General features: G+C 39.0%; 1 protein-coding gene across 1 annotated transcript in view; it reads left to right on the forward strand.

The window, feature by feature from the left end:
- ARHGAP29 (Rho GTPase activating protein 29) overlaps nt 1–15,109 on the forward strand; it is a 58,170-nt gene that overhangs the window by 23,334 nt on the left and 19,727 nt on the right. The window contains exons 3-11 of the mRNA XM_004699573.2: nt 3,059–3,155; nt 3,639–3,711; nt 4,719–4,767; nt 5,250–5,387; nt 6,248–6,312; nt 6,721–6,831; nt 6,935–7,015; nt 7,209–7,394; nt 8,163–8,300. Of these exons, the coding sequence (XP_004699630.1) occupies nt 3,059–3,155; nt 3,639–3,711; nt 4,719–4,767; nt 5,250–5,387; nt 6,248–6,312; nt 6,721–6,831; nt 6,935–7,015; nt 7,209–7,394; nt 8,163–8,300 (938 nt within the window). The remainder of the gene's footprint in view (nt 1–3,058; nt 3,156–3,638; nt 3,712–4,718; nt 4,768–5,249; nt 5,388–6,247; nt 6,313–6,720; nt 6,832–6,934; nt 7,016–7,208; nt 7,395–8,162; nt 8,301–15,109) is intronic.

Genomic DNA, 15,109 nt, shown 5'->3' on the forward strand with positions numbered 1-15,109 from the left:
GGTTTGATATGTGTCTGTTCATTGCTCACAGTTATCACAGCCATTCGTATTTTTTCATTTCCCATTCATGGATAGTGCTGTGAAAGAAGTGTAGTTATAAGAAAGTAATTCTAGAATTTTGGATAGTGTTGTTTGGTTAAAGTATTATTTTTGTCTTTAAAGCTTAGCAGATTAAAGTTAGAAATATGGGTAGGCATTACATTTTTGCTACTGTGATGTTAAAATTATATTTAGCTTTACCATGAGAATTTTTAAAACATTGCAGTATTGTTGCCATATAATTGACATACAATAAACTTCAACTTAAAAAGTGTACAGATTGAGAAATGTTGACGTGCATGTACTTTTGAGAAGCCAGTAGCAGAAGCAGACCTTTCTTTTATGATCTCACCCTTCTGTACCTCTTTGACGCCTCTTCACAAATTTTGATAACTTGTGCTTTTGTTTTCATTCAGTTCAAAATAATTCTAATTTCTTTTTGATGTCTCCTCTGGGAGACATCCTCTGGGAGCCATGGGCTATTCAGAAGTGTCTATCTCATTTCCAAGTGTCTGGGGCTTTTCCAGAAGTCTGTCTGTAGCTGATTCCTAATTAATTTCGTGCGGTCACAGACATACTTTTGCCTGTGAAACATGAATCTTTTTAACTTAATTGAGGTTTGCTTTATGCTGTTGGTAAACATTCAGCATACATTTGAACGTGTGTTTTGCTATTGCTTTGCTGTTTGCTGGTTAAGATAAATGACAGTGTTGCTCAAATCTTTAATACACTGACTGACACACTACCTACCTGTTAAATCAATTACTGAGAGAAGGGTATTAAACTCTCCAACTGTAACAAAGGTGTCTCTCACTGCAGTTGTGTTTGGGTTTTGTTTCATCCATTACGAAGCTGTGTTTATGAGGAACCACAAGGTTCAAACGTACCAGGAGAAAAAGGAGCCTGCCTGCTTCTGTAAAAAATCAAAGTCTCAGGAGCACGAAGGGGCAGTGCTTCCCAGTCCTGTACGGTTGCTATGAGTCAGAACCAACTCGGTGGTGGTGGTGGTGAAGGTGTAGTGGAGCCCCTGGTGGCACAGTGATTAAGCACTGCATTGCTAACCAAAGGTTGGCAGTTCAAATAAGCAGCTCTGCAGGAGCCAGCTGTGGCAGTATGCTTCCATGAAGATCTACTGACTGGGAAGCCGAGGAGACAGTTCTACTCTGCCTTGTGGGGTCATCAGGGGCTGGATTAGACTACAGGAAATGGCTGTGTGGATAGATTTTTTGGACTGTTATGTCCTCTTGATTAATTGACTCACTATGAAATCACCTCCTTTATCAATAATATGTATACCTTTTGCTCCAAAATCTACCTTGTGGGGTTCGGCAGTATGCTAGGCAGTAGCGGCTCTCATTTTGTTTGATTTTTGTCTGTTGAGGGTCACCGTCCTCAGCTGCCTGACGACCAGCGCCTTGAAAACTGGTTTCATATAGTTAGTAGGGTTTAAATTGTTTTGTTGTTATAAATGTATATGTGCTACAGAATTTGCCAATTCAAAGTTTTCAGGTGTACATGATTCATATCATTGACATCACCGATGTGTGCTGGCCTCATGCATAATCATTGCCAAATTTCCCATCTCTGATAGCATCAACTCAGTATTTCCAGAACAGGCTTTCTCTTTACCTTTCCATCCTGCCCTGAGTATCTACTAGCAATCTTTGATCTCTATACATTGCCTATTCTAGTTATTTCATTTGAGGGAAATCATACACTATTCGTGTGTGTGTGTGTGTGTGTGTGTGTGTGTGTGTACACATGTGAGACTGATTTCAGTCAGCATAAGGTTTTTTAGATTCATCCGTGTTGCAGCATGACTCAGGACCTCATGATGTCTTGATAGCCGAGAGTATCTTATCATATAAGTATCACATTTTGTTTTCCATTCATTCGCTCATATACATTTAAGTTCACATCTTATGACTATTGTGAATAGTGGGGTGTGTGTAAGTTTTTTCATACAGGAATGTAGGCCCATTTCCCATTTCTGTGTCTTAGCCCTACCAGAAGTCCTAGAACTATACACACACACACACACACACACACACACACAAACATTTGTGCTGGTTCTTATGTTTATTTTCTTTTCCTTTTTGTATAAGGGATATTTTGAGAAATCAATGAAATGTGTAGGCCTGGTCTCCCATGTCTGTGATGATGTCAGCATATCCAAGTTTGATTGTGATCACATGGCATATATAGACTTGAACTTTAAATCACCTCCTCCCAGGAAGCTTTGCTTCCAGGAGAGAATTTTCAAACCTAGGCTGGCCTACATTAAAATCACCTAGGAGAACATTTGAAAAATATCAGTGCCTTACCTCATAGACCTATGAAATCTGAACATTTGATTGGGGGCCCCGGACTATTTTTGTTTTTTTACAACTCCCTGGGTAGTTGTAAGGTACATCCAAGGTCAACCACAACCTTGTTTTAGAGCAAAGGATAGCTTCTTTTCCACTTGGTTTCTCTCCCTTCCCTTTATTGCAGTGCAGCATCTGGTGTATTTTATGGGATGTCTTGCTATGCTTTGTCAAATGTATATGTGACTTCAGTTACTGGTAATTCATAAAAGAAATAAACTTCATATTGTACTTATATGAGCCACAGTATACCTAGCTGTTTGTTGTTGTTGTTTTAAGCCAGAAAGGCAGTAAATAAGAAAATAGCACAGAGCACTCGTAAAAGGAGAGCAGTTTGATAGAACATGTACTCTGACTCAAAGACCAGTTGATCTTACATTGAATCACATCCCCCCCATGTGTCCAATTACGTAATGCATGGAGTAGTTAGTCTGGAATGCCAGTTAACTTTATGCAAGCTGATTCTTTGGTATGATTTCCTTAATAAAGAATTTGAATGTGTTATTCATTTTGTGTATTAGACTTTTCATTGTCTGAATTTTATATGCTTTTTAAGGTAAAATGATGGGGTTTTAGAAGACTAAATGACTTGGTACAAATCTAGTTTAAAAATATTTTCTTCCTCATTTATTGTAACCGACCTTTTTCTACAGCTGTGAACTTCACAGAAGTGAATGAAGAAAATAAAAACGATCTCTTCCGAGAAGTGTTTTCTTCCATCGAAGAATTAGCGTTTACCTTTGGGAATATGTAAGTCATTTAAATGTATTCGGGCTTAGGAATCTCAGAGTATCACAAAATTCAGTAGGATAGCATGGCAAACAGATGAAATGGTGTCAGATCTCACCGTTGGTGAGACTGCATTCTGTATTGCTCTCTGGCCGCCTTTGGAGGTGTCTTAGAGCTGTGTGGAGTCTGTGGGTTGAAAGGTGGGACGTTTCAGTCCACCCAGAAGAAAGACCTGGTGAACTACTTCTGGGAAAGCAGCCGTGGGAAACCCCACGGAGAGCTATTCTGCCCTGACACAAGCAGGGTAGACTTGACAGTAACCCGTTTCTAGCTGTTTAGCAGAAACATCCATTTGCAGTTGACTATACTGTGACTTAGGCGATTAGAGTGTTAGGAGTTTATCCCCATCCCCAACCCCCCAAGATTTTCCTTTACAAATAAGCCATGTAATGACTTCTCTTTTATTTCTATTTCTTTTCTCTTTTTTCCAACCTCCTCGAATAGCCTAACAAACTTCCTTATGGGAGATGTAGGCAATGATTCATTATTGCGACTTCCTGTGTCTCGGGAAAGTAAGGTAGGTTAAGTTTGTGTGAAAGCCAAGACTTTGTTTTTTGGTGTTTTTTTAGGACTTTGATATTTTTAACTTCATATTCCAATCACATTCTAACCTTATTTTGGCATTACCTTGATTTTTTTCTTTGCATTTTAAAAATTTACCCTAGAGAGTTGGGGGGAAAAAAAAGAAACACATGATGATAGACTTTTATAAATGAAATTGCCCCCTTTGTTAAGGGCTTTATAAGATAACCTTTAAAATCAGTTGCCATTTATGTAACAATGTTACGTACCATACACTATACTAAGCCTACGTGATCATAATTTCTTAACATAGCCCTACGAAGATGGTGTTCTCATTCCCATTTTAGTTAAATGAACCTAAGTAAGTAGTCCAGCAAGGATGTGGCAGAGCTGGACTTCAAATCTAGCTCTGCTTGATCCTTTTCACCGTGACTCCCTGCAGACCCAGCATTACTGGATGTCTTTGAGAGCTCGTAGTTAAGACGGTGTTTGTTCTGTGCTGTATGGGGCACATGTAGTTCTTCACTTTTAGAGGAACTAAATTAATCCACTTCTCATCCCCCCCAGCCACTTTCAGATGTTCACTGTCTATGTGGATAGTAGCGACTGTGCAGATGCAGCACATGACCACCGTGGCAGAAATGTCTACACGAAACTGCCCTCTAGACCTTTAGAGAAACACCAGCAGGAAGAGTCCTGTGTCCCTTATTTAGATAGCAGTCCACTGAGATGACTTCTAACTAATATTTTTGGAATTTACAATTCTGACTAGATTCATTTATGTTAACGAATGTTGTTAACGAATAGTGGTGAGGTGGCTCGTTCTTGGAATTTGAGAAGCTATTCCATTCCCATGAAGCTGCTCTGGCATTTAAACAGACCTCGCAGGCCTGAGTTTTAATACTTGAAATTCTTTAGAAGGAATTATGTCAGACGAACAAATTGGGGGGGAAGATCAGTTATCTTCTCTAATCTTAAATGCATTTTCTTTCATGTTTTAAGTCCTTTGAAACCACTTCTGAGGGATCAGTGGACTCATCCCATGAAAAAGGTACCGTTTGAATCACTTATTACTTCTCTCAGAGAGTTTTTTGCAGTTACTGTTGAGGACTGTGTAATTTTTTGTTGCTCAGTAACCTGGAATATCTTAATAAGGACTTACATATAATACATAAGGGAAATGCCTGCTAGAGTAGATGAGCTAATTTAATGAGAGACACTGATCAAGAATGGTGTTAGGGCTGTAATGTGATGAATAATGGAAATACAAAGAGGCTTGCAAAAGTTCATGGATGCTTTCTATTCTCTTTTAATTCAGTTTAATCAACATTTTGAAACCTTTGTGTCTAATTATAGTTTGGAAACATTTTCAGTTTGTTCTGGCCCTTTAATCCTAAATTTCTATTACTTGTTTTTATTGTTATTGTTTATCAGTTTTCATTGAAGAAAGTCTTTGAATCTGAGTGCTTCTTTGTGTAGAATTACTGCATGATCATATAAATTGCCTACTTACATTCGTATTTTTATTTTCAGGAAGTTTATCTCCTATAGAACTCGACAACGTGCTATTGAAGCACACAGACTCTGTAGAATTGGCTCTGTCATATGCCAAAACGTGGTCTAAATACACCAAGAATATTGTCTCATGGGTTGAGAAAAAGCTTAATTTGGGTGAGTTGTGCTTTGGGGCATCTAATTAACTTTGGATTATAAGACTAAATTGTTTGTGGTTTATTTTGCCCAGATTATGAGCAATATGATTCCAAACTGCTACCTGTTTTGTTGGAATGAATGCAGTCACTGCCCATTTCCTCTGCTTGAAACAGGAGTCTCTCCTCACTAAATTGAATGTACTTATTGAACATGTACTGTAGACCAGCACAGATCTAGGGACATAAAGACAAGTGGAATATTGTTGCCTCTGCCTTTAGGGAGGTCATAAGAAATGAAATCAGATAGTATCATTAAAGGAAATAAAAGCAAGAATAGATCGGTATATGAGCAGATAGCAATAAAAGGACAGAGAAACTTCTTAATAGCTCATGGTTTCCTGCACTTTATTATAGTTGACAAAATACTTGGATATCTGCTTTCTCATTTAATCCTCACAAATCCGTAGGAATTGGACAGGAAAAGAATCATCCCCATTCTGCAGGTGGGATAGCGAAGGTGACTTGGCTCAGTAACTGGAAGAATGTAGGCTGTAGCCCAAAGCTGGTGCTCCTACTGTGTTACTTGTTAGTAGGAAAGCTCATCACAATCATGTGAGTAGCCCAATCCAGGAGGCTACTGACAGGCCCAGGTCCCACGTGCTCCCTAGAGTGAGGTCTTGGAAGTTGTGTTTTGAAAACTTGCCCCAGTTAACGCTAATGCGTACTGAGGACTAAAAATCTATGGCACTCAGCCATACTGCAGCCTAGTATTTGTGAATCACTTTTAAACTGGGTCACTACATGCAGCAGTAATTTCAGAGATTGACGTGGGGGGAATAAATTGTTTTCCTTTCTGATCACTTTCTTTCACCCCTTTAGACCTGGAGTCCACCAGAAATATTATCAAGTTGGCAGAGACAACTAGAACTAACATTGGACTACAGGTAAGAGTCTGTGAATTTCTAGGGTTTTAACACAAGAGACTACTCAGATGAGGACCCCCTACTGCCTTGCAAAATTAGAAATTTATATAATATTGGAAAGTACTTAAATGCTGATGTTTTATTAGCACAGTAAAAATAATTTTAAATGTAGGTGTTGCCCATTATGAAAATAATAATGATAATAATCCTAGGAAATTCAGCCCTGTATGTACTTTGAGTACTTCAACAGCTACAAAGTTTGCTAACTAGTTTTATTATTAGAATTTGTTTTCTTCAGTGTTTTTCTCGTATAGTCACATGACTGGTCATTTTCTGAAAAAGAATTCATCCAAAGCAAAGCTTTTCTTTTCTGAAAGCTCCTGGAGCCCTGGCACTGTTTCTGTGACCCAGCTCCCTTTCCCTCCCTAGGAGTTCATGCCACTGCAGGCGCTCTTCACCAGTGCACTGCACAAGGACATAGAGAACAGCCGCCTCGTACAAGAGACGCTTGCAGCCCTCCAAGCCAACAAATTTATACAGGTGAGCCATCGTGCAGGTGCATAGTGTGCATTATTCTTAATGACAGGGTGGGTTGAGAAAGATAGTTTTCAACATTTATGTCTTTTTCAAATACTCTCCACAGCCTTTACTTGGGAGGAAAAATGAAATGGAGAAACAAAGGAAAGAAATGAAAGAACTTTGGAAACAGGAACAGAATAAAATGGTTAGTATGGGAATGGAGTTTCGTGTATGATGTGTGTGACCATCTGAGATCACCTGCAGTTATCTAAGCATCTGCCTCTCTCCATAGCTTTTCTGAAATGCTATTTTAACTGTGTACCGCATATGCTAAATCAGAAACTTGTACATGAAGAGTCTCCTATCTTGTGTTCATTATCTTGTGTGTATGTGTTTAGCTGGAAACAGAGACTGCCCTTAAAAAGGCAAAATTGTTATGCATGCAACGTCAAGATGAGTACGAAAAAGCAAAATCGTCCATGTTCCGGGCAGAAGAGGAGCACCTGGGCTCAAGTGGAGGATTAGTGAAAAATCTCAAGCAACTAGAAAAAAAACGAAAGCTGGAAGAGGAGGCTCTTCAAAAAGTAATGATCTCTTCTGCTCTTTGCAAGTCGTGTTAGGACTCGTGTGTTGAGGGCCTGGTTCTCTAACTTCCACATGCATTGAGGTTACCCAGAGGCGTTGTTAAAACACGCAGTACGGGGTTCCATCCCCAGAGTGTGCATTTCAGTAGCTCTCGGACGGTAACCGGAGGCCTGGAGACTGCATTTCTTACAGTTCCCAGATAGCACCGGTGCTGCTGCTGGGAAACCCCACAGTGAGAATCACCAAGCAAGACAGACACTCTGTTGCTTATCTCTTGGATTTTGGGTTTGTTTTTAAAAGAAGTATCTTAGAGAAGTTAGTAATTTGAATATTTTCGAGTTGGTGGTTCAATAAGTCCACTTTTAGGCATGTATGTGTGCTAATTTTAACATCAAAGAGCAGAGATAGGGTGTGAAGCTTTGTATTGTTTATGAAAATAGAACTTGATAAGCAAATGGGCCCTATGGGATTATATGGAAGATGGTAAATTTAAATAGCTATTTTAAAAAACAAGTGGAGATTTATTTTGTAGTCAAAACAACATGCCAGTTGCATATCATACTTCCCTTTCCATTAAGGTCAAGTGCCCTTGAATCTTTGAGCAAACTAGATGGTTTTATCTTTAGAAATATTCTGCCTAAAATATAAACATTTTTGGAATTTTCAGGGATAAGGACTTTGAGTGATTTAAATTTAGCTTTACTACAGTGAAAGATCTGAGATATCAATTCTAGTGACCAGTGTTATTTTTCCATCCTTTCTCAAAGGTAGAAGAAGCAAATGAATTTTACAAAGTTTGTGTGACAAATGTTGAGGAACGACGCAATGATCTAGAGAATACTAAGAGAGAAATTTTAGCACAGCTCCGGACACTTGTTTTCCAGTGTGATCTTACCCTTAAAGCTGTAAGTAATTTCTTCAGATTTTTGAAGATAAGAAAGGGGGGGCGGGATAAATAAATTTGTTTTAAAAAAAAGAAATGGGGTGGGGGATAAATAAATAAAAACAATTTAAAAAAAAAAAAAAGAAATTTGGGGTGAGACTTAGATCTCTGTATCAGAGAGAAAGAAGCCCGAGGAGCCATGACTGTCTTGTGCTTAATTTCTCGGCAGCTAACTGCAGTTAGTGGAGCTAACCCATTACTTCCTCCATTAGAAGATGTGGCAGGCTGCTTCTTTAAAGATGTTGTTGTTGTTTTTATACCATCTAATGGGTCCCCACTCGCAGGGACGCTATGGACACTAGTGGAAAAACTGCCTGGCCCTGTGCCATCCTCAAAATCAGGCTTACGTTGGAGCCTGCTGTTGCAGCCACTGCCAGCCATCTGGCCGAGGGCCTTCCTCTTTTTGTTGCCCTCCGCTTTGCCAAGCATGTTGTCTTTCTCTAGGGCCTGGTCTCTCCTGGTCACATGTCCAGTGTCTATAAGAAGCCTCATCAGCCTTACCTGGGAGGAGCATTTTTGTTGCACTTCCTCCAAACAGATCTGCTTGTTCTTTTGGCAGTTCATTGTACTTTCAGTGTGCTTTGCCAACACCATAGTTCAAATGCATCAATTTTTCTTCAGGTTTCCTCATTTGGTGTCCAACTTACACATGCATATAAGATGATTGGAAATACCATGCCATGGGTCAGGCATACCTTAGTCCTCAAAATTGCATCCTTTTCAACACTTCAAAGAGATCTTGTGCAGCAGATTTCCCTAATGCAGATTTGATGTCTTGACTGCTGCTTCCATGAGCATTGATTGTGGTCCAAGCAAGATAATCCTTGACAGCTTCCACCTTTTCTTAACTTATCGTGGACCTGTTGGACCGATTGTGAGGATTTTTATTTTCTTTACATTTTGTTGTCATCCATGCTGAAGGGTACCGTCCTTGATCTTCAGCAGCAAATGCTTTCAAGCACCTCTCACTTTCAGCGAGCAAGGTTTGTCATCTGCACATCACAGGTTAATAAACCCAATCCTGATACCACATTCTTCTTATCACGGCTAGCATCTGATTGAACAAGTATGGTGAGAGGATGCAACCCTGACCCACATCTTTCCTGATTTTAAACCATGCAGTCTTCCTGTGTTCTCCATGCATGTACAGGTTCTCCATGAGCACTATGAAGTATTCTGGAATTCTCATTCTTCTCAGTGTGATCCATAGTTTGTTGTGGATCCCAGTTGAATGCCTTTGCGTAGTCACTGAAACGCAGTCAACACTTCTGGTATTCTCTGCATTTAGTCACTGAAACACAGTCAACACTTCTGGTATTCTCTGCATTAGCCGAGATCTGTCTGACGTCAGCAAAGAAATCTTTTGTTCTGTGTCCTCTTATGAATCTGGCCTGGACCCCTGTCAATGTACTGCTTGCTACAACCATTGTTGTATGATCTTTGGCAAAATTCTACTTGCATGGACTATCAAAGATAATTGTTCTATCATTTGAGCCTTTGGTTGGGTCAGTTTTCTTTGGGATGGGGACAAATATGGATCTCTTCCAGTCAGATGGCCAAGGAGCTGTCTTCCAAATTTCTGGGCATAGATGAGCGAGTGCTTCCAATGCTTTAGGTTGCTGAAACATTTCCATTGGTATCCCATGGATTCCTGGAGCCTATCTAATCTATACAGAGTGTCTATTTAAGTCTTTGGCTTTTTAAAATATGCATTTTTTTACTTTCTCACGTAAAAATACTGCATGTTTTGTGAGATTTTACTTCACTATGTATGAATTGCTGTGTGTCTATTGTTTACATCTGGAGGTTTTGTAAATGACATGATATGTATCTATAGATATGTACTCAAACGCAAACATAATTTTGAATTCTAATTGTTCATAGCTAATATTCTCTTGCATCTATAAAACAATAATTTTGCCTGTGTATATAATGTTTTCATATTGTACTGTTCCGTAATTTTGCTAAACTCACTTTTTAGTTATAGGAACTTCTTTGTAAATTCCTTGGAATTGTCTACATGGAAAAGGATATCATCTGCAAATAAGAGCAGTTCTGTTTTTTCTTTCCACCTTGTATCTCTTTTATTTCTTTTTCTTACCTTATTGTACTTAGGCTTTCTGGTACATTGTTGAATAGGAGTGATACCAGGGAACATCCTTGCATGTCCTGTCATTATGCATCATGAATGAATGCTGACTTTTATCCAGTGATTTTCTATATCATTTGACGTGATACGTGCTTTTTCCCCTTTGCTCTGTTCATGTGGTAGATTACGTGGATTCGTATTTTGAGTGTTGGTTCAGCCTGGCATTTCTGGGATAACCCTAACTTGGTATTGATGTATTACTCCTTTTATATTTTGCTGGATTCGACTTGCTAGTATTTTCAGGAGGATCTCTTTTACCTTTGCGATGGAGGATGTTGGTGTAGGGCATTTCATTTTTAATACTGTTTGTGTGGCTTTGGTATCAAGGTAATGGTGGCCTTAGAAAATGAGCTGGGAAGAAGTCGCTCCTGTTTTTTGAAAGTGATTGTGTAGGACGACTGCTGTTTTTTCTTAAATGCTTTGTTGTATTGCCAGTGAACTCAGTCAGTTTAGAGTTTTCTTTTCCAGATTTTTCCCTATAAATCCCCTTTCTTTGGCATGGGCCTATTCAAGTGAATTACTTCTTCTACGATGAAATTTGGCTTTCATGTAATTGGTCTGTTTTGTTTATTCAGTTTATGTGTGTAGTGTTATTAACAGTATCTCCTTAATTATCCTGTGATCATCTTATCTTTCATTCCTGATGTTGGTAATTTATGACCTCCCTTTTCTCTATCTGCTCAGACTGATAATATCAATAGTATTGATCTTTTCAATGAAATGGCTATTGGTTCTGTTGTTTTTTCTGCATTTTTCCATTCTGTTGATTTCTGCTTGCTTTTGGTGCTCTTTTCCGTGTCAAGATGGAAGCTTAGGTTGTGCATTGAGCTCTGTGCTTCTGTAAAGTATTTTATCATTTAAAAAAAGAGCTGATACCACGGGCTCAATAGAAAGTAAATGTTAGAAAAGAATGAAGGCAACATGTATACAAACATGCCTGGTTTAATTGATGTGTGGATTGTGATAAGAGTTGTATGAGCCCCCAATAAAATGATTTTTTTTTAAAAAAACCCTCACTTTAAGCCCTGTTGATGTGTATCCATAACTTTTGAAATGTTACACTTTTATTGTTCAACTCAGATTTTTCTAATTTCCCTTGTTATTTCATATTTGATCCTTGGATAATACTCATGTGTTCTTTGTTTCTGAGTCTTTGAGAATTTGCTGAATATCTTTATGATCATTGATTTTCTAATTCCATTGTGGTGAAATAAATATTTTGTGTGATTTCAGTTTTGTACAATTGTTAGGGCGTGTTTCCTGAGCCAGGACCTGGTCTGTGCTGGCCAGTGTTCCAAGTCCGCTTAGTTAAGAATGTGTGTCCGCTGTTGCTGACTATGTGTTCTCTACACCCCAGTTACTGCTGGTGGGTCTGCGGTGTTACTGGCTTCTGTATCCTTGTTGATGTGTTTCTTCTCTCAATTACTGAAAAAGTAACATTGAAGCCTCCCACAGAAAGGGTGCGTTTGTAGTTCTGTCAGCTTTCACTTTATGTGTTTCGAAACTCCTTTGTTAGCTGCTTATAATTAATGATGGTTATGTCGTCTTTGTGAATTGATTCATTCACTCTTAGGAAGTATCCCTTTTATACTGATGATTTTTTTTTTTTAACTTTTTGGTCTTTATTTCATATTCATGTAGCAACTTTTGTTTTCTTTTGATTTTTTTAGTATGATATTCTATTCTTTTACTTATGTAGCTTTATTTAAAGTGAGTTTCTTATAATTAATATATAGTTGGGTCATAGTTTTGTTCAATGATTGCTGAGTTGTATGGGAGAAACTACCCATAGATATAACTATGAAAAATTCTGTTTCAACAACTGCTTGACTAACTAACTAAATTAGATGTAGATCATGAAACACTGCATCAGTTGGCAGTCTCCTGTGTGCTTGAGGGGGCAGTAACAGAAAATATGCAGAATTGCAGTTTGACCTTGGGAAATGGCACATTCCACTATTATTCATTTGGTCATTTTCCATCTACAAAGCACTTTAGATACTGTTGGTTTGCACTACTGAGCTACACGTTGGAGACCTAGCAGGAAAGGATTAAGTCCCAATTTTAAGGAAAGAAAAGATCTAGAGGCATTGATGAGTTTGAGGCTAGCGCTGAGGTCTGTCACCTCAGTGAAAAGGCAGCTGTGCAGTGGGGTGATAAAGGGGAAGAAGAAGGCTGTGCCATTTTGGACAGATGGGTTTTCAGATTGGGGTACCATTATGTACATGCCATTGTTGACGTCGCAGTTAGTAATAGCCAGAACATACACATTCAGCCAGCAGATGGGGAGATTATGCCAGTGTGTTCATTTTGCTTCTTAAAATACTGGCATTTTTTACCAGATTCATTAGTCTTATTAAACGATAGTAAAATTTACTTTTCACTTTATCATAACCTGGAAAATTCCTTGATCACAGATTTTGCCCCTTGCTGGATTTAAACAGGACCATTAGTGGTTTCAATTTCTTCGGATTCTTCAAGGTGTTAAAGTGTTGTGAGCACTTTGCAAATACTCTCTCTGCTGAGTCCGTTTTCCCTGGGGACGTGCCTGTCTGCCTTGGGAGAGACTCAGAGGCTCACAGAAATCCCACATTGCATCGAGTGTCCAGAGAGATGAAGAGACACGTGGCAGTGCTTGAAACAGCATTAAGCTGATCGCACGCTGGCATTCATGCTCGCCGGTTCCCTCACACTCACTTTCCACGGAGATGCAGAGTACCTATGAAAAGCATAAATCGGAGGGATTGGGGGAAAATGAGCTGATGCCAGGGGCTCAAGTAGAAAGAAAATGTTTTGAAAAAGATGATGACAACATGTACAGATGTGTTTGACACAGTGGATGGATGTATGGATTGTGATTGAGCTGTAAGATCTCATAATACAATTTTTACAATACATGTATGTGTATGTGTGTGTGTGTGTATATATATATATATATCAAAGCTCGATAAAACCCTACTTAAAATCCCCACCAGCTTCCTGCTGCACCAAAATCCAGACTCTGTGGTGGCTTTAAGTGACTGCTACTCTCTTTGACTGCCCCACCTCTTTGAATTTGACCTTTAATGTTTCTGGAGCAAACTCATCCCTACTTAGTCTTGCCCTTGCACCTTTGTACTAACTTTCCCTTCTCTCTAGATTGGTCTTTGCCCCCGGAGATTTGCACTGTCTTTCTTAAATTAGGTCCCAGTTCAAATGTTACCTTGCCAGGGAGGTCTTCCCTAACCTATGGTGTCCAAAATACCCTCCACAACCACGCACATTGCACTCTCTAGTAGAACTTGGTAGTTGTATTATGCCAAGCTGTTCCTAAGACTAGAATTCATCTTAAGTTTAAGTTTACCTGATTTGTTCTTTCCACCACCACCTTCAGGAGAGCATAAACTCCACAAGACTGGAGTTTTCCCCGCAATAGCCTCAAAGTCTAGAATAACTGCTGGTCTAAGTAGGCACTCAAATAATTGTACTAAAACGAGTGATCTGTAGGAGCTGCTGACCTACTAGAGTAATAAATATGTGCTTACACATAGAGCCATTAACCACAAGGACTCGCCATAGGAGAAAGGTGTAACTGTGTTCCCTTAAACGTTTAAAAGTTGCAGAGACCCCACTTGTAGGGTCTCTTGTAGGGTCCCTGTGTTGGAGCTGACTCAGTGGCGGTGAGTTTTGGCTTTTTGAGTGTATGTTGCAAGCATTTTTTTCTTAGTCTGTCATTGTTTTTAAACTGGCATTTTTAAAGGAATTCCTGAGTTTCATGTGGTCAAAATTGTTCTTATTTCTCTTTATAGGTCTTTGAGGGAATGCCCTTCTTAAGCAGGTCCTCTTCATGCCAACATTATTAAGAATATTTTCCTGTATTTGCTATACATTGTGTTTGCTTTCATTGTTTCCATGGGGACCTTTAACTCCCCTGGAATTTCTCTTTTGCATACTTCCTATCCATAATGGCAAGGGCTGTGGACCCAGCCTGATGATGGGGTTCACGTCCAGGCTGCACCACCGAGCAGCTGTGCCTGACTCTCCCTGGACTTCACTGTCTTTATCTATGAAATAGTAGTGCCTGTGCCACGCATCGTTTTGTGAACATTGTTTAATACATGCTAAGCCTTTAGAATGGGCCTGCCAGATTGTAAGTCCTCGGTATACCAACTCCTGTAATTTTTACTACAGTTGTTACAAATAGTAGCAGTGACAGTATATGTAAGCACTTGTAGAAACTCAATAGAAGAATGTCTTTGAAAGAGCTCGAGAGAAATACTTAATGATGAAATCTGAGCACTGCAGGGTACATTAACATTAGAGTTATGGGATGTATCACTTTGATGCACTTCAAGTTCTTCAAAGAAAATTACAGGAACTGTTTACACTTAGCTCCTACCCTTTATGCTGATGTTTATCTGTTTAACGAGACAAATATATAACCCAATTCATTTTCTCCTAGCCTTCTAATCTCAAACTTCTCTGTGTGGTATATATACCTCTACAGATACGTGTCATCAATTTGACGTGAACATAAATTGAGTATTAGTCCCAGCAAATCGGTTTCATTCATGAAAGCATTGCTTCAGTAATAAATATGAATGGAGCCAAAAAGTTCTTAACAAAATAAACATCAAGTATAA

Source organism: Echinops telfairi, unplaced genomic scaffold (assembly GCF_000313985.2).
Source record: "Echinops telfairi isolate 266 unplaced genomic scaffold, ASM31398v2 ScPeMD7_443;HRSCAF=831, whole genome shotgun sequence".
In the NCBI taxonomy this organism is placed as follows: Eukaryota; Metazoa; Chordata; class Mammalia; order Afrosoricida; family Tenrecidae; genus Echinops; species Echinops telfairi.